The sequence below is a fragment of the Chaetodon trifascialis genome, chromosome 3, assembly GCF_039877785.1.
Source record: "Chaetodon trifascialis isolate fChaTrf1 chromosome 3, fChaTrf1.hap1, whole genome shotgun sequence".
NCBI lineage: Eukaryota > Metazoa > Chordata > Actinopteri > Chaetodontiformes > Chaetodontidae > Chaetodon > Chaetodon trifascialis.
In genome coordinates this window covers 15,982,922-16,009,957 of record NC_092058.1, presented here as the reverse complement: position 1 = coordinate 16,009,957, position 27,036 = coordinate 15,982,922, and the positions used below count along the sequence as shown (strand labels likewise).

General features: G+C 41.4%; 1 protein-coding gene across 2 annotated transcripts; it reads right to left on the bottom strand.

Annotated features, from left to right (window-relative positions):
* Positions 1-1,446: 1,446 nt before the first annotated feature.
* Positions 1,447-26,679, bottom strand: rad18 (RAD18 E3 ubiquitin protein ligase). 2 transcript variants are annotated; one of them, XM_070958970.1, is made up of 13 exons: positions 26,516-26,679; positions 25,347-25,425; positions 25,056-25,117; positions 24,828-24,898; positions 20,704-21,134; positions 19,808-19,907; positions 18,373-18,560; positions 18,063-18,133; positions 17,826-17,886; positions 12,172-12,303; positions 9,673-9,799; positions 5,843-5,887; positions 1,447-1,745 (listed from the first exon to the last, which is right to left on the bottom strand). In XM_070958970.1, exons 1-13 carry the CDS (start codon positions 26,564-26,566, stop codon positions 1,580-1,582), a joined length of 1,584 nt encoding a protein of 527 aa, XP_070815071.1. In that variant the 5' UTR covers positions 26,567-26,679; the 3' UTR covers positions 1,447-1,579. The 2 variants fall into 2 exon arrangements, with proteins under 2 accessions (XP_070815071.1, XP_070815072.1); XM_070958971.1 differs by lacking the exon at positions 5,843-5,887 and having other exon boundaries at positions 26,516-26,676.
* Between the last annotated feature and the right edge of the window lie 357 nt (positions 26,680-27,036).

The window sequence follows — 27,036 nt, the reverse complement described above, 5'->3', positions numbered from 1 at the left end:
GTTCATGCAGAACAATCAGTCCTGAGGCTGACGTGCCCCTGTAGGTCTCCTGCTCTGCCTTCTTCAAAGAATCCAACTGGGCCCTCACCATGACATTGGGATTGGTTATCCTTTCTTCGGAGGTTTGGACAATTTACAAAAGGCTGTCACGGCTGCACAGGGCATTTGGAATATGAGCACATGTAGACTAGGACCAGATTGGAGGGGATGTCATATAATTAGGACAGATTTTTGAGATTTAAAACCTGTTTCACCTTGTGTTAGACAGATGACAAATACGCCCCTTCAACATCACCACCCAGACACAAACAAGGTGAGTGTGATCTCTGCTGAAAGGCTTCAGTCTCTGTGGATCTTTCCCAGAGGCGGTGTGTGTATGGAATCGGTGATACCACCGTCTGCGTCACTGCTTCCCATTTCCAGGCAGGGATCAGGAGCCACTCAGACCTCTCCTGTGGTTTCAAGCAAGACTAATATCCCTTCTTATTAAGCTGGAGACAAAAAGCATCATTGTACAAGGGTGAAGTAAAGATGCAGGGACAAAGAGGTTGTGTGCTATAATGAGCATGCCGCCTTGATATGAATCAAGCAACGTCTGCCAGTCTGTCCCCTTTTTGTCTGACAGGAGAGACAACCGAGTCAGAAGCACCGTGTTTCTGACTCCAGGCAAGCTGTTTTCAATCAAGGTTGGCTCCCAAACTCTCCTGTGCACGTATACGTAAACACCACCTCCCCATCTTGAGTGTTTATACTCCCCTCTTCTTTGACCTGGGGCTTCCACAAGCTCTGGGTAGATTGAATTAAGCTGACCCCGGTTACTTTCCTTTCAAAGAAAACAATCAATCTGAAAGAAAAAGATTTGTTGCACACCTTGAAATTGCGAATGACAGACGAATCCCAAACAGCTGACCTCCTAATCAGAGTTGGCAAAGAAACAACCCAAACGGAGGTCATACACAGAGATGTTCAGCTATTTGGTGCATTTTGATGTATTTTTAGCCATCTTTAACACAGCTGCCACTTCAATAGGCCATAGTGGGAAAAAAATAAACTTAAGCTCTGCACAAATGTTCATCTGTGACGACATGGGCAGCTAATGTCGGAAGATAAATCTATCGTGCAACCCAAAAAGTGTTCATATGCAAAACTACTGAATGTCGCAACATGTTTATTTCACTTTGAACTGCATATTACACTTAAAACATGCAATAAGGAAGCCAAATACATTGAAATACAAAAAATGTCGCAACTAGATATGATGTTTACGTCTGCTCGTCTCTACTTTTACATAAAAATTGTGTCTAATTCCTAAACAAAGTAAATATTTAGCACACCAAATAGTGCTCCAATAGATTCAAGTAATGATTTCACAGTCTTCTTATTCCTGATGTAACCTGAGGAAATTCTGGAGGCCACAGCTCATCATGAATGACACCACAACTAAACTGTTAAAATAAAAAACATTTATTCATACTTGAAAAAATAAGTTCACAGTGCAGCTAAAGAAAAAATCTTGAAATGTCAGACAGGAATGTGCATAAAAGTCACTTCTTCATGTGCTGGAAAGTCCGTCGGACGTTTATTGGTGCTGGTTTGATCTACGAGAGATCTTTCGTTCTCCTCGCTCCCTCTCCTCCGTAGCTCCTAATGTTTTACGCCGTCGTTTTCCAGGGACAGGCGATGGAGCCACGTCGTCTCCTCTCGAGCTGGACGTTCGCTTTTGGACTGAGGTCCTCTCTGTGTCTCTGTGAAGGAACAGAGATGATCTCTTAGTCTTTTGTGAATGGAGGCTGTATCATTGGTAGACTTTCAAGTGAAGAACATTCAGGTACCACAGCAGGAGATCACACAGTCAGTTAACAGAAGAAGCCCCTTTCCTTTGACCAGCTAATGCAGGTCATAATATAAATTCTGCAGACTGCAATTGACTAACAGGAAATGGAGGGAGGTGCTTATCCTGAGTGCATTCACACTTGATTATCATACATCTGAAATGATTTAACAAATTATTTTGACTCCATCTTCAGCACCAGCTGCTTGACATCCCTCCAGCAAATACATTACATCGCACTAAGTGGTTGCTCACACCAGTGAAATCACTTAGAGGGAACTTTGCGTGTTCAATTAAATGGGAAAAAAACACGTTTATGCTAAGACAAAGCTCTTACACCAGTGTCTGACCATCCTGCAAAGTGACAGACAAAACATTTCCACTTCTGGTCTGATTTTCTATCCATCCATCCATCCATTTTCTATGCCGCTTATCCCTTTCGGGGTTACGGGCGAGAGGCAGGGTACACCCTGGACCGGTCGCAAGCCGATCGCAGGGCACATACACACACCATTCACACTCACACATAGGGGCAATTTAGAGTCACCAATCAACCTAATGAGCATGTTTTTGGTCTGTGGGAGGAAGCCGGAGTACCTGGAGAGAACCCACGCATGCACGGAAAGAACATGCAAACTTCGCACAGAAAGGCCCGACCCGGGAATCAAACCTGCGACCTTCTTGCTGTGAGGCACGCGCACTACCTGCTGCGCCACCGTGCAGCCTCTGATTTTCTACCACAACATTAACGAGTTATTCCTTGTCTGAGTGCAAAAACGTAGGTCAACCTCAGCTGGTTAGACACTGTATGTTTTTAGAAATCTTCCACGCCGAGTTAACTCCAGTCAAGTCAATTTTAGTTATATAACCCAAAGTCACAAATCACAATTGTCTCAAGGGGCTAAACTCACTTGTTTTTGTTCTCTGACAATTCAAATAAAGTTAAATCAAGCAACCCAAATGTTGACAATAAAGGGAAAGGCACTGTTACTTGGAATTCTATGAAGAGGAAAGCAGGAAGAGAAAAAAGAAAAATGCGGAGCCACAGATCACTCAGACACGAGACGTAAAACAGAAACTTACTCCAATAATAACACAACAGGCTCACTACAGTTTATAACAGACCATTTGACAGCAGCCGTGTGGGAAATTGGACCAACATTTGGACTAACATTTGTCAGGGGGAAAACAATTTGTGGTCAGAAATTTGGCATAATCTGGACAATATATTTACACAGCATTAAACATACTGATGCCTCATTGAAAATTACTGCCCAGCTGAAATCAGGAAAAGGTTCTGCTGGATTGAGTCTCGTAGGTTGAGTAACAGTGAGAGACTATGATGAGCTTTTTAGAAATAACAGTAGCATTTTTTAATCTGTATTTTGATTAAATTGAATTAAGAAAAGACAACATAAAAATTTTCCGCTTTTATTCTGAAGGAAACCTCACTGTTTTCAGAGGAACACATCTGGACTGAGTGCTCAGTGCCTTTAAATAAGCCGCTTTCCCCTCACAGATTACCTACTGCCACATCAATATGCCTCGCTACCATGAGAGCCTCGGTGGGCTGCCCAGCTCAGCATGTAGTGTTAAGTTACACCCCATTAATGAATCACCTCTGACATAAGCTGGTGGTCAACGACATCTCCTCCTTGAGAAATGTTCAGATAACATTGCTTAGAAGCCAGTGGGGAGCCCTAAAGCCACACGTGGAACCACTTAAAGCTTCACATGAAGGGCTCGCTTCAGCTGATCATACTTCAGATGTGAATCACCCTTCAGCCAGTGACAAGATCCAATGCCTCTTTATCTTGACTGTATGGACTAGAAAAACAAAATTCCAGCACTGGAATTTGGATGAGAAGTCCACATGTGGGCAGTAGAAGGATGGAGAGATGTCGTAGTACAGTGGATTAATGGTAGGCAGGCAGTTTCCTCTGCAAAGCGTGGATGAGGACTAAAACATTCAACAGTTAATGTGTTATCACAGCCAGAGTCTGACAAAAGCTGGAGGATGGAGATAAAGCCTTGCCTGATAGAAATAAAAATTTCCTTTCACACTTGTTACAAGCACAGACTTGGCCTGAGTTGATGAGGCATTCCAAGGCCCAACGTTCCTAGTGTACTACGACTACAGACAGAAAAAGTGCTGCGTGGAGCGATGACACTGGGAATGAACACGGGCAGGTTTGGACTTTGCCTCGGGGTCATTCCAAAAGAAACAAAGGTGTACAAGTAGTAGGTGAGATCACATTCAGATGTATGTGCTTCTGTCGTTTTGTCAGCAGTGCGACAGCAGAGCTTTATGTATGCACAATGTCCTTGAAACAGACTTGCCTGTTGTGAGTAACAAAACAGCACATTGTGATGACAGAGCTTTAATTCAACTGTAGCGTGCTGCCCATTGTGACATTTGTTCCACATTAATGCATGATTTTTTATCTACATTGTTCTTTCAACAACATCATATGCATCTGTGTTGGAAAACTAAGTGGGCCAGCAGCTAAGCGCATGCTGCCATCTGAACGGGTTCGGACTGCTAGAATGCTCTTATGACAAGGGTTAGTTTAGCATCAAGGCTACACCACCAGCAAAAACATGAGAACATGCAATGCTGTGTCAGCAATGTGGCACCACGTTCTGTGGCCAAATTCCTCTGTCTTAGTGCACAGTTTGCAAGTAAATGAGGGCCACGGTCAGTGCAGTTGTTTATGTGAGATCTCTAGGGTGAGACGCTGTCTTATTGGACTGTCAAAATCATTTGACAAGGTGACAGCAGTAATAGCCCAGTAACAAAATGATCCAAGAAAAAAAAAGAGAGAGGATAAAAAAAGAATACAAAAAGCAGTCTTCCAAAATCCGCATGTCATAAAATTCTGTATCCAGCCGACTAGTCACAGCTATAATTGGCTGGAAATACGACCACCGCTATTCCTGGATAATTCCATTTATTGCTGACATAACTCAGAGTTCAATTAGATAAAATCATTTTCCTGTGACTATTAAGTTGTCTGAACACTCACCAGGAGCTCAGGGACACCAACCACAAGAAAAGCTGTCCACTAATTGACAACACTTGTTGACAACAGTAACCTAATGAGCAGTGCTATCTTGCTGCCTCTGGTAAGAAATGAATTTCCCGAAACATGCTCAAAGAAAAGCATTACATTCCATGGTCACAGAGGACACGAGGGACAACCTGTCCAACTTCAAGCTGTGAGTTAAGAGAAACGTCTACGAAAGCAGGTTTAAGGACATGCACTACTCACCGCGGGCTGTGGCTGTGGGCCACAATTAAGTGCCTCCCAACAAAATATCAGTAGACTTGGTCAAAAGCAATGCCAAGAGATGGATGTCACTGCCTTAGTACAATGATTTTGGTAATATATTTGTATTTACTTTCCAGAACTATCTAGGCTTTAATTTCCCCTGATTTCCCCCACGACACGCCATGATGTCATCAAGGATATAGAAATCAATGCTCTCCACTCCACCTCGCCTTTTCAGTGTGATGTTAAGTTGTTACAGGGGGTGTATCGTTCCCAATAAAAGGTTTGTACTTTAACAAGCCTATGCTACAGTGCTTTAACTAACTGGATGAGCAGCTGACACCAAAAACGTTTGACTCCTCATCAGTGGTTTGTGTAGTTAGTGATTTCACGTCGTTACCTGAATTAAATCAATCTCCGCAGTTTCCTCCACTACCTGCTCCTTTCAAGACTTTTTACCTTTTGTTTTTCTTAAACGTAAAACTTGGGCTTCCAGAGACAACAAGTGGCACAAAGCTAAGTGGTAGAGTGGTAGTGTATGTGGGATGCACAATATGCATAGTATTTATCAACTTTCAAAAAGACAGCAATCCTGACAGAAACAGTGTGTTTTGTGCTTCAACAAAAACACTGATTTACTTGTAATGGCAGATAGACTGTACAGCATTCAAAGCATTCATGGGTGGCAAAGTAAAAAAACTGAAATGACATCAGCAGCTATGACAGCAGAATCACTTACTCAAAGTTTCGGTCAGGCTCTGGACCAAAGATGTCTGAAATAGAACTGTAATGGGAGAAAGTGAGACAGGAGAGAAAGAAAGGGAGAACATGTCATTTCCAAAGTTTAACTGGGATATTTGCTGTAGTGTCATGGTTTCTACCTGAGTAACTGCCCTGAAAGCCATTTCTAAATAGACAGTGATCTGCAGTCTATGAATGTTGTGTTAGACTCACATGCGCAGGTGTTTTCACTGTACCACCCATCAACAGAGCCGACTTTGAGCCATGCAGTCATTAACAAAATGGCATAGCCCAGGATGAGTCAAATCCAGATATGGGATTTTTCACACTACAGAGAAAGAGCCTCAGGCAAGCACTTCATAATAAGTCACGCTACATATATAAAAGCATAGCTGTACTCTTTCCCCTTGCACCGTCAATCAGCAAGATCTGGGAGTTAGTGTTTAAACTGCCTCTACAGCCCACCACCTGTGCACCTCCCCACACACTCCCAACATTGTAAGATATTGCCATATATATCCTGTAAAGGAAATTAGGCAATGCAGCAACTAGCACAGCACGGACAGGCTGCAAATGTGCATTTTGAAGATGAAGAGCATGAGGCTCATCACCCTTAAAGTGAAGACTGGTGGTGGCAGGTTTGCACTTGCAGAGAAAGGTGACCTGTAACCTTAAGATTGTGGTGTTGATTTATGCTCCATCAAGCTTCCTGATGCTGTCAGGCTTTACAATCCACACTGCTCCCAGTAGGCTACACTCACCGAAAGTGACAAATTCACTCTTACAATATCAGTGCTTACTGAACTGTGCAATATCAACCTTTTCTGTGCACAATAACATGAACTCAACTGCTGCCTTGTTTTACTTATTACAGTTTACTTATCTATCATATCCTGCTTTTTTTGCTGCTGTAACACTGCAAATGTCCCCCCTGTAGGGTTAATAAAGGATTATCTTGTTTATGTTATCCTCAGACAATCAAGTCCTTCAGCATTTTGCCAAATCAGCTTGAGGATGGATTCTGTTTGTCCAGCCGAATTACAGCTTGAAAAGTCAGTAATACATTTTTAAAAATTCCAAACTTATTAGACCTGTAAATATGTAAATATGAAACAAGTATTTCAGTTACGGCTCCATACAAAAACACAATGTTGAACAGGCTTTGTAAACAATATTATTTTCGAGCGAGAAACAATCCATTGTTGACATTTTGTGGAACTGAGCAACAAAGAGGTTTTTCCCAAAGTAGTGTGAATTGGCAGCAATGGGACATTGGTTTTGTTACTGATGAAAAATTATTCTCCAGCACATGTAGCGCACGTGGGCACACACACACACACACACACACACACACACACACACACACACACACACACACACACACACACACACACAGGAACACTGCACTGAATAAATATGGTGTCTGTACTGTGGAGGTGGTCTCATCGCTCATGTGAATTCATACTGCATCGCACTCAAAATAAAAAGGCTTCCACACTGCAGATAACTTAACGATTACTCCGCTGTTTCCTGATACTAAATGCAGTTTTTGATCTTGGTTAAAACTTAGTCTATAAGCTGGGGTCCTTGGCTGTTACTGTCACCTCTGGAGATCAGAGTTAAAAAGCGAGTGTTTCCGAGGAAAAGACGTGTGTTTGCTTTGGTGTGACATTTTGGGGTCGTTTCGCCCACAACATCCTGGTGTTTGTACTATTGTGATTTTAAACAGTAGGGGGAGAGAGGGGGAGAGAGGGAGAGAGAGAGAGAGAGAGAGAGAGAGAGAGAGAGAGAGAGAGAGAGAATTGGGAGGGGGGGTATTTCAGGAAAAGTGTCTTATTGCTAAAACGAAACAAGAAGAAAATTTTAAAAACTGCTCAGAAGTGATTACTTTTACCGGCTCAGTTTAGTAAACCTAATAAAAACACTAAAATTACATGTGACTGGAGCAGTCGAAAAGGCTTTCTTACATCATTACTTTTTTTTTAATATCAAAAGACATCATCATGTCAGGGGATATCAACTGCAAACAACACGCACAATAATTGCTTGTGCTTTTCTGAGTGAATGACGAAAGGACATGAGAGTTATTCGACTTATAAAGAAGCATAACGATATGATTTCTCATACAACAGCACAAATGGTGGTCAGACAAAGATTGCCCGGGAAAGAATTAGAAATGAATTGGAATGGGGAGTGAAATACAGAAACTACACTGGATCAAAAAAGTGTAGCATTAACAAGAGTATCGATAAGTTTGGGTATCGATTATGGCATCAATAAAATCTGAACGATACCCATTTCTACTTCACCAACTTCAATATGAGGACAAGTCTCTCAGGGAACCTCAATGTTCTGACTAACTTTAAAAAGGAAGGGTTGTCCGACACCTGTAGCACTCTGCTGATAGCACATGCAAGAGGCTATTAATAACGTGATGAAGGAGCTTGTTCCTGAGTCCCAGATGTAAAGTTTGGCTTCTAGACTTTATTTAGAGAGAGCAAGTGATCTTTGCTGTTTGTAATTATGCTTAAAGCTATGACTGAGCTCAGACTGCACACCTGCATGATTTCACAAGGCTGCTCTTTATATTTGACCGGGGGGAAGTCCTGAGAAACACCAAAAGCTTGAAAAGTTCGCTTGAAAGTTTATGCCTTTTACAGCTAAATTAGAAATATGCAACAAACAAACTTCAAAGTTGAAAATCGTTCCCTGTTTGACAGCAGGCGAGGTGTATTCACCTGCAGTATCAGTGCAGTATCATCGTAGTATCACAATAAAAGTTGAAGTGAAAGTAGGAGGGGAACATAAAGGGTGAAAGAGGCAGTATTATCATTTCCTTTCGCCATTAGAAAGACGCCACGCAAGTTCTCACCATCTGTTCATCATACTGTACTAAAAGTGTTTGCTGTCATTTCATGTTCACCCCAAAACAATGAAAATTATGTTTGATGAAATAAATTACAAAGCAGTGAACAGATCTGACGTGGGTGATGGAAAATAATACAGTACGCTGGAGTGACGAGTTCATGTTTAATGCTTGCCTGCATTAAACAGATGTGCTGATGTGCAGATCTCAATTCACAGGAGGTTTAATGTCAGACTTTGTTGTTCCAAGCGGAACCATTCAGTCACCCATGACTGAACAGCACTAATCTGTATTGTTCCCCTAATTAGATCTGTTGATTCTCTTAATGTGCTTGTCACCACCTCACGAGACAGATGTACAGATTTCGGGATTTGTAGGAACCTCCTGATACAATATTTCATCAATGTGCAGACTCAGTGTGGGTTGTGTGTTCAGCATACTGCAGGACTACACGTTTGTTTTTTATGCATGTAGAACAGATAAGTGATACCAGAGGAAGTGTACTGTCAAAGCGTCACGCGTCGGGCCATGTTTTCTGAGCAATCATAGGTTACAGATGAGCTTTGGGAGATGGCTGTCCAGGCAACGAGGGTCCCTCCCCCCCAGTTTGCTTTTGTCTGAATGCAATTACCTCAGATTGGATTACAACAATAATTGACATTATGGTGATGGGGTTCATATGAAATGCTAATGAAATATCGAATTCATCACAGGTTATTACAATGCTGTCCTGTGGCACAAGACCCCTGAAATGAATCAGGTCTGAAACGAAGATAGTAAATGTCCTCAAGTATTTATGAATTGTAAGAGTCACAGGAGAGGTTCATCAATTTCACTCAGTTATACTCAAACCAAAAAGTAGTCAACAACAATGATCCACCTTTTTTCTACAGTCGTTTGAAAAAGTCCAGCCCTTGTCAACGAGCTGTAAGTGCAAGATGTGTCCGTCATAAAGAGCTCACCTGCTGATGGACACATCGCTGTAAGTGGAGCGGGGTGACAGTTCAATCCCTCTCGCAGATGGCTCCTCATCAGCTTCTCCGTCTTCTACCGTCATCACTAAGCGGCTTTTTGATTCTGAGACTTGATCTAAAGGAGGTAAAAATATGTATAATCATCTCAGACATCCAGGGGGAATGAAACAGTGGAGAAATGACCTGTCAAAAGGAGTACGCGTAAAATAAATGCCTCTGATAACCTGGTCTCCCTCGGACCCCAGATTTCCATATTTTCTCAATGGTAAGAGAAGAAGAAGAAGAAGAAGAAGAAGAAGAAGAAGAAGAAGAAGAAGAAGAAGAAGAAGAAGAAGAAGAAGACTTGAGGGTCCTGTTGGGACACATATACCTACCCTCTGAGACAGTGGACAGTGTTGTGCAATTTTCGTGTGTGCCTTTTTATTTGTATACTGTGTGCAAATTAGCAACATCCAACGCCATTAAGCAATTAATTACGTGGAAGTCGCCACCTGGGATTAGCGGAGAGAGGTTGTGAACTCAGTGATGACATATCAGTACCTGTTAAGTTGAGTCAGATTTGTTCGGGAACAGGTGCTGATCTACACACTCAGCAGTTAGGGAGCAACAGTATCCTTAATGTGTAGTCGTGTCTCCGTCCACCTGCTGAAGTCCTGCAGTAGTCAGTCTCTTTTAGGAGAGACACATCTGGTTCTTTAGCTGTTAAAGGCAGCACTATGTTCACCTGTTTGTCACTAACTTTGTCTGTTGTTTGGTGCTGAGCAGGAAGTGTACGGCGGGTTTTTAGAGAGCTAAACGATGAGGTGAAGCTCACTCTAAAGCTCTGTAAAGCCGGGAGTGAGCTGCAGATTCAAACCTCTCCAGGTTCGTAACTACGAGCAACTCCTAACACTGTTTTCAACTTGTTATTGGGTGCATTGTTATTATGAAAATATTGACATCTGCCTCAAGTCCTAACTTTTTTTTTTTTTTGATAAATTAGAGAAAATGACAAAACATACTGTCATCACTGGAGGTAAGAGTTTTGGTTCTAACTTGTACTACTGTTGTAACATCCAGCTGCCAATATGGAAGAAAGTCCAAAGTTTCCTTAAAAAAGATCAATTTCTGGATTCCTCGTGGGAAGATCTAATATCATAATTTATTCAGTGAGGCTCAGCAGCAGAACAGCCACTTTCAAACTGCAATGCTCCCCAAACTTTGACAGCTTCTGGTGTTTTTATGCCCCTCTGCTCTAAACTGAAACTTAGATTTAATTGGTCCTTATTTGGTTGCTGGTATGTGGTACATATATATCATTAAGTGGATGTTTGGCATAACTCTATTTCATGCAGCTCTTCATAGCTGGCCTTGGAGGTTGAAAGCATACTTTGAGTCTTTGTATAAAAGCCACCGTCAAAACTCTTTTCAAATGAAAGTCTCCAAGATGCCGAATGTAGCTTCATTGCCATAGTGTGCTGAGGGCAACTACTTTCTGAATTAATTAGTGATACCTGAGGAGATGGGCACAGCTGTGTGCAAAAAAGTTGATTTCCCTGAACCAACTAAAAGCTTATATAAGGACAAAGACGAAAGTCTTTAGGGCCACCTCAATGCTGCAGGGTTCTGCATTACCTCCACTGCTATCTGTTTACATCTACTGTTACAAGTGAGCCACGTTCGTTTCCTGCAATATGCACTGAAAACAAGCTGCATTCATACATGAATAAAAGTGTCAACAGCACAGTCACATCATCGTCTGTGATAAGACAGAGCGGTGTGCAGGGATCTGGATTAAGAGTCAAAACTTGTTCTGACTAACTTTAAAAAGGACTCGTGCAGCACTCTGCTGACAGCACAGACAAGAGGCTGTTAATATCGCAGTGAAGAGATATGTGAGTCCCACATGTAAAGTTTGGCTACTGGACTCTATTTAGAGAGAGCAAGTGATCTTTGCTGTTTGTAATTATGCTTAAAGCTATGATGGAAAATATTAAAAATGACAATAAATGACGGAAAAGTGCATTCCTCCTGATACACTTCCTCTTCAACATTTGGTAAATTGTTTCCACTCATTCTAAGAAAAACACACAAAGAAACACCAACATTGACTACAGTTACTGACATATCTTTATCCACTCTTACCAGATGTGCGCAACAATGGGGTGCACAGTCATGTCCTGAATTTGACAAGGATGGAAGAATAAATTGAGTGTGTTTTATTCACAAAACTCTCCCACACATGCAATCAGCAGGGAGTCACAGGAACCCTGTCAAGCTGCACCACACGGCCTATTTAGCATATTGCTGGGGTGAAAAAAAGGCACAAAGCCATTAATATGTCATAGTTTTACTAAAGGGAAAGTTGTTTTGTTAAGACACAACTTGCCATAACAGGCTATCACGGCAATCAGGTGACTTGTGCTGAAGGGCACTGGAGAGGCTCACAGGCCTCCTGTCACCAGAGTGTATTTCATTCCTTGAGAAAAGTAATGAGTGTTACAGTACCTGCAGAGTGTGTTTTTGGTGAATCCTCTCCTTCTGCAACAACTTCGTCTTTGATACACGTCTGTCTGGTGGTCTTTAGGCGGCCCCGGACCTGCGCAATCAGGCGGGAAAAGTCGTTGCTGTGTTGCTTCCCTGCAGGTAAAAGAGCATATGTAGAGGAATAAGTAAAGAAGGAGAGGATTTTAAAAGGCCTGCAGCATCTGAGGTATGTAACACTCATCAAGCTTAATGCAGAATGAAATGAGTTTCACCACATCTTATCATTCAAGGTTAAGGCTACACTGCTGCTAATAATGTTAAGATGACTGGATGCATGTCGTGGGTGGAAAACAGGCGACAAAGTCACAGTCCACCCAGCTGTGGCCTCAAAGAAAATAATATAAAGAAATACCGACACAAACAGGCTACTGAACAGTGTGCACGTATTAAAACCTGTATTCATATTTATAATGAATGTGGACTCATTTTTCTTGTTGAGATAACAATATCCGGAAAACATCAGGCCGGTCAGATTAATATTTTGACTCGGAAACAACAAAGTCCCAACCTTGAAAGGTTCAACAGATTTGGAAAAATAGAAGATTTTATTCAACACAGCAGATGCAAACTCCGAGGAGAGATCACTGTGGCAAAAGACTACTACAGATTTTAGACTGTGGCTTCTGGTTAGCACGCCAACAGCAGAATTCAACATACAAACAATTAGGTTTCATTTCACTTTGAAGTCTAGATATCTACCATTTATTTGGATCCATACTAGCTGTTTACAGCTAATATACCGAAATGTGCTTAAATTAAATGCTGCCATCAAAACTGCTACAGGTACCTATGAGCAAGAGATTGTGTAGGGAGTGCACATATGGAAATCTAGCTCTAAGCAACACATTTATTTCCTTTGTGAATAAATGCACAGTGTGATGTAACAGGGAGTAACCTTGAGGGTGGGCGCCACTGAAACACACTTTTTATACATGGCACAACTCTGCTACCTCGGACCGAATCTTCATCAGCAAAGACATTCAGTTTCATTTCACAGACATACGAGATGCAGCAGCACGAGTGCAGACACCTTTACAATGCACCCCATTAACCGAATCATCTAAACCGCTTATTTACTTACAATCGCAAATGGATCACATGTACCCAAACTGTACATCATAATCACTAATCTTTGTCTTCATTGGAGGCAAGAAGACTAAATTTGACAGGACAGGAAATCTTGGTACAGGTATGGTGAGGTGGGAGAAAGTGAGACTCTTAGATTAGGACATATCTTGAAGGAGAGTATTTTCCATTTATATCATCATTTACCGCCCCAATGTAGTGATTGTATGATGAGTAATGAATACAGTCAGTATTACCACAATTAGTGCTGCAATGCAAATAATATAGACAGTTTTTAAGTTCCCCCTTTGTTTTGAATACTAAAAATGTGCTTTAGGTGGGTTGAACTGAGTTAGCATTCCAAATGGATAGTGGATGAAGTGTAAGAGTGGCCACTGAGCGTGCCATTGCAGGCAAAACAATCTTTCTTTTCAACGATTACAGTTGCCGAGCACATATGCACATCGAACTTCTCAGGAGCTAGTCTCGCCACAGCAGGATTTCAAGGCTTTTCCTTGCAGTTCTGTATTCTGACTGATTTAACGCTCAAAGAACACCGGCACATTAAAAGAAGGCTGCCTACACCTGGTGGATTCATTGCGGGTGCAGGCGCGCGTCACGCTTTCACCTTCCTGTCTGCTCATTCACAATTCCCCCACGCTGGCAGAGTGAGTCATCCACATCCTTCTCTGATAAATCAAGAGGTTATCACAGCAGCGCGGCTATTTATAGAACCCAGCTCCTATGACTCACATCCATTTTTCAGCCACTTTCAAAGTTAGCTCTGCAGAGTTATTTCCAACAAGCGTTTCATCTTGTTCCAGCGTGACAACAAGACTTCGGATAAGGTTCTCTAATGCTGCTGTTCTTGCTCGACCTCTGCCCTGGGGATGAAAAGCTTGACCTGGTCTAGATTTCAGTGCATCTGCGTGTGCCTGAGTGATTATCTGTGAGCTCATGGCGAATGGAAAACAAATGTCAGACAGACACTTAAATGGTCAAGTAACCCTACAAGTCATAGCACAGCATTATCTGTGTGATTGACACTGAAGCAAAAACCGAAATCACCTCATCAGTTTTACATTTGCATTCCACCCCTTGCTGCTAAATAACTCATTGAAGACATGGCCATTCTGCTTGTTTATGTAGCTGTATGTGTTGTGGAAGGTGTATGTTACTGGCTCCTAATGGAGGGCTTCTAGACTGAGAAAGTAAGATTGAGATTACGCCTGGGAGAAACACTGAATATGAAAAATCACGTTTTGTTTGGAGCCACCAAAGTATGCAATACTCTGAATATTGCCACTTTGGCTCTCAGAGGGACAGTCTCACCTTCTCTACTGCACTATCCTGCAACAATTACTCAACTTTGACAAAATACTGTCTTGCAGTCTCTGTGATGATTACCTCTTGAGCAAAATTCAGGCTTCTGCAAGCGGATTTTCCAGCTCAACCAGAAGTCTTGAAGTGGAAAAAAATAAGCTCACCGATCAGTCTAAAAGTCTTTGGAAAATCATCATCACAAGCTGTCATGAAGTGTATCTAATCTTCAGACACTGTTTGAGACATAGAGTTTAAAGTCCTGCATTGTATTGTAGGCAATAAGCTAGCTTTTATTTTAGTTTTTTTTTTTTTTAATTTTTTATAGTTTGAGGTATTTCAAGAGAAGATTTAAATCATCAAACTTGATTTCCTCCAGCATTTCAAAGCAGAGGCGGCCTGCGTCATCTGAAATTAAGACCGTCTCTGCTCATGTCAGAAGAAATGAACACACTTTCATGTAACACAACATAAAACTTCAGAGAAAAAGAACAGGGCTCTTATTCCACCTCTGTTAAGAAATTTCCTGAGGGAAAGTCAAAATCAAAGGTGCTGCCTTCAATTCCTATCCTTGTCTCATGAGTAGGAGTACGAGCGTGAGGGCAAGGCAAACTTTATTTGTGGCGCACCTTTCAAACGAAAGGCAGTTCCCAGTTTCCACTACATAAGACCGAGAATAAATTAAAAGGCAATGAAAGGGAAAATGGAATACAAGAAGATGAAATGGAATCAAATTAAATGAAAAAGGCCATACAAGTTACAGTGTCGTTTCAAAAAAAGTTGCAACAGGTAGATGAGGTTAGAGCAGTTAATTCTGTGCATGTCTGATTACTTTGATAAAGGCTGTTAAGTCTTAATTACAGCTCTGTATGAAATGAAACTCTCTGAAGCTAATTCATACAGAATGCCTTAAGTATTGATCTATTATTTCCTCACTATGCATGTCTTGTCCTGTGCTGCATCGCCTGCTTATACTGACTAGCCTTCATTTTAACAGCAGCGAAGCCAATATGACTCACAGCTGCACTCAGTCAAACAGCAGGACTCCTGAGAGGAGCCCTCCTAAACTGAGCCTGAGTGCGTGCCACTCCAGCACAATGGAAAATCACACCAAAGCGTCGTCCAATATTCGTTTTTAAGTGCTAGGTTTATATGCCGACAGTAAAACGGAGAAAGCATTATAAACCATTTCAGCGAACGCAAAATAGGTCAAAACTAGAGTTCAAAAACAAATTCATATTTTGAAGAGTAGTGGTCCATCCCTGTGCGGTAACAACTGGTATGCTTTCATGCAACTCTTACACATATGTAGGCCTTTTTCTGCAGCATTCATACTTTTTGGAACGGAACCATAGTTTTGGACTCAGTTTAGCCCTTCAGCCACACGGCACATGCGCTCATAGTGTCATCTACTATGCGTTTTTTCTCGCTAATGGGGGAAATGCATGATAGCCACGAGATTTAAACTTTCTTTTTGTCAAACAGGGTTTGCAGCAAACAGAGCTGATTATCATAAAACATGTCCTTTTCTTCTGATAAACGATGTTCTGCATTTAAACCCAACGCACCCAAAAGCACTCACGCATTGTTTGAGATTTAGGTTCAAACCATCCGAATATGTATTTTTGTGCATTATGTCCAAATGAGGTATATTCACTTCAACAGAAACATGTCTTTTAAAAGATCTACTTACCTATACATTACAAAATAATGTCTTTTTATATTTCTAATACTACTGCTGCTGCCTGTAACACCTAAAAGTCCCCTATGGGGGATTAATTAAGTGTTATCTCATCTTAGAACAAATAAAATAATGTTGCGATACCATCTTTTGGAAATATTTGCTCATTTCATTTTGACCTTCTTTTTCAATCAATTAGTGACGTTGTACGCTGATATCAATGTCCCATACAAATAGGAAGTTGCCAGCTAAATATTATCTGTGTTCAAGGGCCTCATTTTCCCAGTTTTTGTGTCTAAGTGACTAATGGAGACAACAATTTTAAAATTAGTCCAGCGAGAGCGCTGCAGCTGGCAGCCACTCGTGTGTCCCCCTACGCACCGTCAATGTCCATCCACTAAAAGTGTTTGTTTTTGCCAGTGACAGGCTCAGATCATTATAACAAAGGTCTGACAACACTGTGGAAAGGATCCCTACAGAGACAGACGTTTTTGTTAAAGAGTAAGAGCTGTTTTGTTTTACCACAGTCACTCTATCGCTCTCACCAAAGCCACCGGACTCCATTCACAGAAACAGTCATTTTATTATCATAAAGCACACTTGATTCAAACTCAACAGAGACAAAATAAAGCTCACCAAAACCATCTTGGTTCAACTTTCCACTCTTCCAATCATCACCAACTCTGGTTCGGTGGAAATAAACTCTTAATTCTCCGGGAGAGAAGTGAGGGAGAAGCAGCGGTGGAAAACAGCATGTAGAGCCAGAATATCTTCACGTCTAAATGAAGAATGGTTTTTGCAGGACATTAAGACTGGAGTTTCTTAAAAGCATAGGACTTGAACAGATTCTATTGGTAAAAAAAATGGTAATTAAATGGTAATTATTAGATAACTCTGGCTGTGTGACTCCTGTCCCTCATACAGTGCTTTCAGTGCAGCAGCCCAGGCCCACACGACAACAACCACTGCGGCACTGCTGCATTTTTCATATCAAATATTCATTTTCATTCACATGAAGTCATTCGTTTTCTAGCCAGCCGTTTGCTATGGAGCACAACACATCTGGAGCTGCCATTTTCACCTTCACCACTGTGTCATCTTAAAATCACTGTGCTGGTTGGATAGCTAGCTACCTAACTAATAATCAGGGCCATTGACTGGCTACTGTCATCACCTTACAGAGGGGAAATGAGACTTGATGTTGCTGTTTCGTGATTATTTTTTAACTCCTCTGGGAGAAGAGAATTTCATTGGTGCTTTGCTGTTTTTGCACTCTTGGCAAAGGCACAGTGGCATTGTGAGATACTGTGGTATTACACTTTGATGTATATTTTAAACCACTGAACAGAGATTCAAAACAGCTGGATCGTTTGTTTATCCTTCTGCAGAGTCAAGCCTTTACTGTATTCAAACGCTCCTTTTAACAGGTGTGCAGTTATGCGGAGCAGTTTCATGATTTTAGATTTGTTGGCAATGATTTTTAGCTGTCAGCTGGGTGAGTCAGACCTCTAGGGCGTCACTAAGTGTCCTGAAAAGAAAAATCACTTACTATAATTTGAATGCATCTCATCAATCTCCTTCTCAGAGTGATTCTTCGAGAAAACCATGACCTGCAAGAGATTCGAATTGACAAAAACAGGCACATTAATGTGCATCAATGAAAAAAAACATATGACAACATTAGAATATTTGCAAAGTCAGAGTGTAAGCTTGGTTTAAGCCAGCAATTAAGAACTGTTTTCCTACTGCAACCGAAATTCAGTAATTCAATTAATTCAAGACATACAGGTGCTGCTTTCCCCTGCAGTTGATTCCTCATCTTCTCATTGGCCTCCAACTCTTTAGCAATGTCCTCAGCTGTTGACAGAGGAAAGAAAAATCTTTATTGCTCTTGAGATCTCAAATATTGGCCGTTACGTGCTATCAAACACATAAAAAGGTTTTGACCCATGGGGACGCTGTTCAAAAAACTGAGGCAAGGCCAGGAAAGAAATAGACAACCTGTAAGATCGAATGAGTTCATACATCTGGTATGTTCATGTCTCACAAAGAAAAAAAAAAAAAAAAAAAACACAAAATGGGCCAAATGCCTTCACCTGATTTTGGGTTCAGGGAATCACACTGAGCGTTGTACATGTGGACAAAGTCCCGGTGTCTTTTGATGAGCTGGTCTCGAGAACCCTGCACTGAGAGATGGCACTCTTTCAGCCTCCTCTTCAGCTCCTGCAGGGAGAGCAGGTTGTACACCAGCTTCCCCATTGGACGCCTCTCCTTGCTGAGGGAGCTGCAACAGACATGTGGACTAGTTTATCTCAGTAATCACCAGATATTACTTGCCAACACCTGATGAGGGCATCTTTTTTTGCTCAGCCGTAATAAACGTCTTCGTCTGGACCAAATGAAAGTCTTCGACATCATAAGCGGAAAAGAATGATGGAAATGTCAACATAATCAAATGTATGACACACCGGCCACACCGGCTGACCTCATAACAAAATCATATTAGCAGATGGGAGTTGCCATTTATCAGCCTGGTGGAGACACACACACACACACACACACACAGACCTCTGCTGACCCACAGTCCTGTTACAGTCAGACGAGGCTATATTATACATTTTGTCTCGAATAAAAGACACTTAGTACAAGTTATTAAGCTAAATAGCAGGAGGAAACCTCCTCATTCAGGCTGGCTACATAAGGCAAGAAAATGAAAAGCTCTGCAATTCATTATTATGACATTGAGGTCTATACCAGATTAAGACTTTACACTGCTACACAAATATGACCAATAATCACCATCACGTCATAACTGCTGTATCATCAATCACACTCGTAAGGATCACACTCTGCAATTATGTCACAGACTGTGTATTCTGCAAGATACTTAGCCAGGATGATGGTGCTACAAATCTAGTCATAACTGCAATTCTATATTTGCTGTAACTCAGCTATTTTTACGCAAAAGCTTTTTAATGTTTTTAAGAGGATTAAATCCGATGTGCGGTTGTATTTTGGTCTTCAACAGAGTGTGCGGATGGAAAATCGCCACTAAAGGGGGCAACAATGAATCTTATGTGTCATCTTCATGACCACCCCTGACTACTTCATAGCAAGCGCAAGCGCAGATCATTTTCAGCTGAACCCATGATGTGGGGACTCTGGGCATGAGGGAAAATGTCATGGTTTGTCTGTCTAACATTCTCGTAGCTTGTCAATAATGCGAACTAAAACTTTCAGTGTTACCTGCTCTCGCAAAGACACGTTGTCCTGCTTCCGCATGAGTCATGCGTCTGCAGACTCTACTCACCCATTCACGTGATAACACACACCCAACCGAACCATATATAACATCTAATCGTTTGTGAAAGTGTTCAAACAGGAGAAACTCTATCAACAGATCGATGCAAAGTGCCACACTTCTCTGCTCGCTCTAAGGTGTAGATAATCTATTAAGTGTCTTGATCTTATATCCCACCTCCCTATAGAGCGTTACATCCTGGGCAAACAGTGCTGCAGTGGGTATTTTACCTCCGTAAGCTTTCCTTCTTCTCTCCTCTGGAAAGACACGTGTCCAGATGCTTGTTGATAAACTGCTGTGACACACTTACAGAACACACAGGGCACTCCACTGCGAGAAGATACACGAGAAGATATCAGTAATGGCTTGATTAAATAAAATGAACACATTTCTGGTGCTATGAGTCACATTTTATGCCGCTGCCAATCCAAACCCCTCCCCTCGCGGCACGTAATCACAAACGGTTTATACGAAATGAAAGAGAAGAAGAGCTGATCTTAAACTGACAGCAACACCTACTGACCAACAGCAAAAGCAAAACAATCCTTTGCTTCAGGAACACACCAGTGTTTCATCCCATTAAGTACATGTTATCACTGACGACTTGCAAAAAAATAGGTTGCTTAGTTTTGGGACATGAGGAGAGCTTGATGTCGTGCCTGCTTCATAGATGTATAGGAAGAGAAATAAAGCAGAAAGCTGACATGTGACATGTCAGTGTGACACAATTAGGTTGCCATAGTTACCATAATTGTTGAGTGATAGAGGTGTTCAATGTAAAGTCCTGAAAATGTGCAGGAAGCTGACATGTGTAAGTGTCATGGTCTGTGGGTGGGTCACGTGTTCAAACAGCAGCAGCTTCTACGTTCTTTATCTGTGGAGGATCAACACCAGGTGTACGTCTGCAGATCCTAAGCTCTGCTGATGTCACCCGATTAGGTGGAGCAGTTTTGCAGGTAAAGAACTGATAGGACAATGATGAAGCAGCTCTGTTATGTGGAGATTCTGCAGCCTTGTCAACATGAATGAGTGCGGTTGCGAGTTTGTGAGTTAAAAAGCCAGCGAGATGAGGTGCATCACATTTCGTGATGGCGGCGTTCTTAACCTACAGAAAGAAAAGCTTCACCTTTGATTACGGGCTTGACGTCTTGTGACGGTGAGGAGGAATGTGCCATCTCAACCCCAGTGCTGACACTGTGTGAGCCGGCGTCCTCCTGCTTGACAGACATCAAACCCTGGATCGATGGCACCTCCACATCCATCGGCTCTTCCTTCACAACCACCGGAAGTTGAGGGGTTGCTGAATGTAGGTCGCCATCATTTGCATTGTGGGTGCGTGCGGTCTGTGTTTTCCCCCGCTGAACACACTGAGCGGCAGAGCTATCGTGCTGGGTTTCTTTAGTGGGAGATGTTTTGGGCCTCTTTTGGAAATAGTGACTCAAAACAAAGCTGTTACACTTCTGGCCCCTCTCTCTGGGAGTTGTGCATTTGACAGCTGAGGCTGGGGTCTTTGGTGATATTGGAGGAGAGTCAAAAGTTGCTTTTGACAACTGCTGCCTGGAAAGTTGAAGAAAGGCAAAGTGCATGTAAATGAGAGCGTGTGCAGCATATGGTTGAGAAACGCAGACAGCCAAGCCCGTTTAAAAAGTTCAGATACATTCAGATTCATAAAGCAGCATCTTCTGCTTCTGGTGGAAAAAAACTAATTAAAGTATAAAATATATCTGTGTGTAAAGTATGTTCTGTAGAGTAACTTAAAGACTTGAGGTCCTCTTTAAAAGCATACTGAGCCCATTAAAAAGAGAAGAGCAGTATGTGCCAATACATTCTGCTGACAGTAAAGTGAGCCCTTTGACGTTAACTGCACCTGCTCAATTATCTCGCTCTTTTTCTACCGAGCGAGAGAAAGTAGACACTTTGGCTACAGTCTTGGAAATGTGGAAAGCAAACAAACGGCAGCTCGGCCATTACTTGGCAATAAAACGGAATCAATGAGGTGTGTGATGTTCTGCTTTCCATATCTGAAACTTGCTTACTGTCCCCATTAGAGCAGGGCCACACATATGCAAACACACACTCGCCAAAAGCTCTTTGCGCAAAGATCATGAAGAAATACGCTCTCCCCCCGCCATCAATCTGCACTGCATACAGCCAGGCATGAATATTACTGATTACAGTGTAGTGCAACAAATTATTTCTGATTCATCCAAGTGCCTTATATTTAGAGAAGGTGAGTAAAATAACGAAAATGTTTGGAAAAGAACCAAAATCAGCGTGAGTGAAAAGTTCTGCCGACCATAAATTTGTATTGCATTGTTTACTTTTAATGATAACTGCACTCAACACAATCTGGATAATTCAAATGTACCATTGCCGTACATTATAGCCATGAGTTGTGACAGTTTCTGCCTCATTTGAGCAAACAGGTTTTTTCCATCGTTTTAGCATGTCAGATGGCTCTAAATGCGACTCTGCCGCAGCACTTTCCTGGCTATTGCTACAGATAACACACCAGCCAGAAGAGGAAATCAGACTATACTTTTAGAAATGTAGTAAATATTTAGTGTGCTGTGTTTGAAATTAGTAACACACATTACACCATAGTTACGCTGGGACAGACATGATGTCCTGATGAGAACTGATGTCATTTTTCAGTGACTTAAAAGTGCCTTTTGTCAAGGAATAAACAGAGAGAAACAAATAGCAAATTACAAATTTAAATAGCGTTCAACATGATCTCTGATCAGGTACTTATTTCAAGGATAAGACAGTACCTGAGTACCCACTCCCTCATTCCAGCATTGGTCCATCGCATAAAACTTATTCTATAACTCCCCTTTAAAAATAAAATTCAGGGCATTTTGTTTGAAAGCCCGATTGATCTTTCAGACCTAGAGTGACGAAATGAGCCAAAAGCAAGTCAATATCCTCTATTTAAATTACACACATTCACTGAATTGAAATTGTCCATCATATTGATCTACAGCATGAGGAGTAACGTTTTGTAATTAGAAGTGGGTGTTAAGTGCAAGGAAAGCTACTACTACTGCACTATTAAAGCTGGCTGTTAGTGACCTTAAACACACGCACATGTTTGTTGACCCACAATCCTTTGGATTGTGTGACATAAAATTTTGGAATCTGGTTATTTTGACCATACTTCTCACAATATACACGATGTGAATGATAATTCAACCCTAAAGTGGAATTTAACATACAGTACTTCAATGAGAGAAAAGGGCAATGTGGCCTTGGTGAATAAATAATTTAAACAGGCATTATAATGTCTCAGTGTACAAGCTCCACCTCTCCTTAGTAAATGAGTTTAGTGAGTGAGGGGAGAGACTACGAGGTAGCTGGTTCCTGCGATAAGATCTACGTGTGGCACTTCGATAGCAGCGAGTGGCCCAGTGAAAGAACCAGTTCTCAGATGTAACGTGCGTTTCAGAGGAAAGGAACTAATCCAAAAGTAAAGTGTTTGAGACAAGTCTATTGTTACATAACAACAATGGTTTATCACTGAGTCACCTATCAAGGAAAGCCATTTTTCAGGCGCTACCTGCTAGACGACAGGATATTAAAAAACAGAGGAAAGAGCAGCAGCGTGGGCCTCTCACTAGTGACAGTGATGACAATCAGAGGGTCTACGATTAGAAGGGAGACCTTTCAGAGGGTTCATAACATTGGAGGTGATTGATGACAGGGAGAAACATCATGGTTTATCGACAGATAACAGCACTCAAACATTATACTGACATTAGCCCAGACACTGGAGGCACAAAGCTGATGATTTTAGTCAGCTTTTTAATTTATTTTTCCCACTAATGAGCAGAAAATGAATGATCTGATTCTCGACAGATGTACATATGAGACAACTGACTGACACAAAAAACTTCCAAACATGCATTGCTCATAAAACTCTGTTTATAGACCACTCTGGATTTTCAAAATAGCAAGAGCAAAGAACAATACAGATCCCTGAGGGGATGTACCTATGCTCTTTTGTCCTTTTGCATTGTTATTTCTTCACTGAAAAGGGTCCACAGAGCAGGGACAACATGAAAGAAAAGAGGTTATGGCCCTAAACCAACAAGGATAAATAATCCCAGGGTTCAGGGCTGTATCACTGCACTGTATCTCGATGTTGTACATTTCACTTTATTTCTCTTTGCAGAACAATTGTGACAAGGTGGGAAAACAGCCCAGAATTTATCTATTTGTCTGCCGAAGACAGCCAAACAGTGCAAGCAGGTGGCTGGCTGCACCCATGTGGCCAGTGCTACCAATAACAGGATACTCAACTCAAAGGAAATGTTTTCCTACACTGTGTCAAATGTCACCAGAGGAAAAAAAATACAATCTAAAGTACCAACAAATTTCCTTTGGACCAGCTCTGGATGCTGCTCCGTATGCCTGCATCCTGCTGTAATGAAAAAATATCAGCCCTAAAGCTACACAACACACACACACACACAAGGGCAATACAAGGAGAACCCTGGGTGACCTCAGCTGATGAAAACAAAATCCCCATTTGATTTACAGAAAATCCTTAAATCAGAAGGAGATAACTGGGAGGCAATTATAAGTGTTTCTCTAAACTGAAATTAGTCCCCGGTGGACAAACCGTAATCTCGTCAATAACGACGGGATCCCCTGAAATGACCACAGAGATCTTTTTTCTCCTCCGTTCTTAGAACCATGACGATACAAACTGGAGGGATGCTCAGGTGACACACCTGCGTTCATGGTAAAGAGGTTTCACATGGATTTTTGGGTAAGCCTTATTTCCTGATCTGTCTTTTTCATTATTCTAACAGTCTGTCTCTGAGGGCAAAATAACTTAAAACAATTACACTGAATAGAAAAACTCCTGTCTGCTGCGGTCGGATGGATCAAAAGAAATCGTGCAGATCCTCGTCATTCATCCGGGCTGGTGTGCAAAAGGCCCAAAAATACTTGGATTTAATAGAACTTAGAGCAGTGTTTAGACCAACAAGCCAGTTGATCGGTGACTCCAGCCTCTAGTGTCTACGTTTGCTGATTTGTTTAAGTTGACAGTTGTGGTAAGGACTGTATTAAAACAGCATTTTCCTCAATATGTATGTTGAATGGTACATCCTGATAACTGTGATGACATTTTGAACAGCTACTGATGCAGGGTGCACTCAAGTCCATTTACAGAAAGTTCTGATACTTTTCACACACATGAAAGCTTAATTGTACCCATTTCTATACTGTGTTGTATGTTACCTTGCAGCTTGAAAGTTTCCGACCAAGTCATCCAATAAACGGTTGTTTCTTAGATCTTGTTCTGTTGTTTGCTAAAAGAAAAAGAAGAGACGAGATGTGAAGGAGAGCGGTCTCCTTTAGTAAATTAATACAACTAATTACAGATGATGGTGATGAGGTGATGACCCTGATCACTAGGCAAACACATTTCAGGGCATAATTATGCATTCAAGTTAAGATCATACTTACTGTATTGCAAACTGGACATATCAGTTTATAGGAAAGAAATTTTCTGATGCACAAGGAGCAAACTGTGAGATGAAACGCAAACAAAGTTTATGTTAGACCGTTAGCCAGCAGCTAGATCATCTAGGTTAATATTCAATGACAATTTGTATTGAACAAACCACAGAAAAGAATATTCTCTTTAACTGTATTCAATCCACTTATGAGGAGGGTCTAGTGTGGCTCTAATACAGCGGCTCATTTGAGGTGCACCCAAATACAACAAAAACACGCTTTGGCAAACTTTTTACGTACAGTTGTGAGAGCATTTAGTCATCATTGAAATATTGAGGAAGTCGAAGCAAATGGGACACCGAAGCAGGGCATCCACATTCTGCAGAAGAGAAAAACCACAGTTAGATAACTAGACCAGTAGTTGTCTGCCAATAACCACAAACGGACACAAAAATGTTGAATATAAAGTAGCTCGGCAATGAGATGCATGACAAGTGCTGAAAACATGGCAGGGTGGAAGCAGGACATTACACAGTGAATAATTACTTTAATGGTGAAACTAAGCATAGACGTTCTTTCTATAATAGAGTACTGTAGTAAATTTTGAAGCATTTTGAAGTCACAAATTCCAAGAAAAAAGCCAACAAATCGAAATACTGCCGGCTGACTGGTGGCTACACAGACCTTCCATACAGAGCTGGTGACTTCCCATAAGAAAACTCAGCCATGAATGTGGCAAAGAGTCTCGCACACATTCCTACAGACGGACACAGATTCCTAAAAATCATCCATTCACTAGAAAATACACAGGAAGTTCTGAAGTCATGGGTTCTGCTAACTGGGTAGAGTCACTTCAAAAGCATTCTGTACTCAATATAAACAACACCTAACCTACAATTAATGCTTTCTCATTCAGTCATAAGTCTGTGTGTTTCGCAACATCTCGCTGCATAATGTGCAGCATCCCGAAATGAGTCAGTGTTACGCGGTATGACCCCATCTGAGGATGTTAAGGTAGCTAATTGTTTGTTTTGACAAAATAGCGTCAATACGTTTTTAAGGCTGTTCCGTTTAACGTAACTTCCGTTAAACATTCAATCACATGAGACATTTTGAACGGGCAGAGTTCCAACTTAGAATCAATTGCGACGTAAACTGTAACGTGAGTTACCTTACGTAACCACTTCATTAGCATAAGGTTGGATAAGTCATGTTTGTTGCCCTGCAGCTGTAAGGCTAGCTAATGTTACGTTAGCGCCTGTGAAGTTAGCACACCAGTCAACGGCGAATAAAGAGCAGGATGCATCACATTCATTTGTATTGTTTCGCTTTGCATTTGTACGATCGTTAGTTAAAGTCCGTGTACTCTGTGGATGAGGCTAGCTGTTGTGATTTTCATGTAGCTGAGACTTAACGTTAGTTGACGTTATGTTAGCAAAACAGGGACATTTTAAAATTCCACTACTTACTTTGAGACACGCGAGGGCAGGCGGTAGATCCGCTTCAATCTGAAAGGCCATGTCCAGCCAACAAAAAGCAGCTATTTGATAAAGTCACGAAACTTTTTGTTTCAGCAGTCAGCAAACCAAAGTCCCGCTCGAAGAGATGCTGGACACGTGTGACGTCATTTGACGACTTCCGCTGTGCAGCAGTTTGAGCTTTGAGCCGTTGTGCTGCGAATGTTTGGCTGGAGCAGGTCCATCACTGACTTGATGGATCTTTTATTTGTGTTTACACAAATTTTGTATATTACTCTTTTTTTTTAATCAAAAAAAATCTATAGAAACAACACAGGGATAATGAATAACCTGGTGAATTGAATTAAATAGCTACAGCTTTATTTAACATGTCCTATGCTCATTTTCCATTTGTTGTGTCAAATACATGTCAAATACATATCTATTTTTGCATTGTTTTGCCATTTTTCATAACAAGTGATGATGCAGTTAAACTTGGTTATACAGGACATGTTAACATTTCATGTTTAATG

Excerpts from the sequence above, each read along its gene's own strand:
- rad18 (XM_070958970.1), bottom strand. The coding sequence starts at position 26,566 with ATGGCCTTTCAGATTGAAGCGGATCTACCGCCTGCCCTCGCGTGTCTC. Across the intron at positions 19,908-20,703 it reads CGTCAAGCCCGTAATCAAAG|TGGAGTGCCCTGTGTGTTCT; the intron begins GTGAAGCTTTTC and ends ATCTTCTCGCAG. Across the intron at positions 18,134-18,372 it reads TTCCCTGAACCCAAAATCAG|CTGAGGACATTGCTAAAGAG; the intron begins GTGAAGGCATTT and ends CTCTGTCAACAG.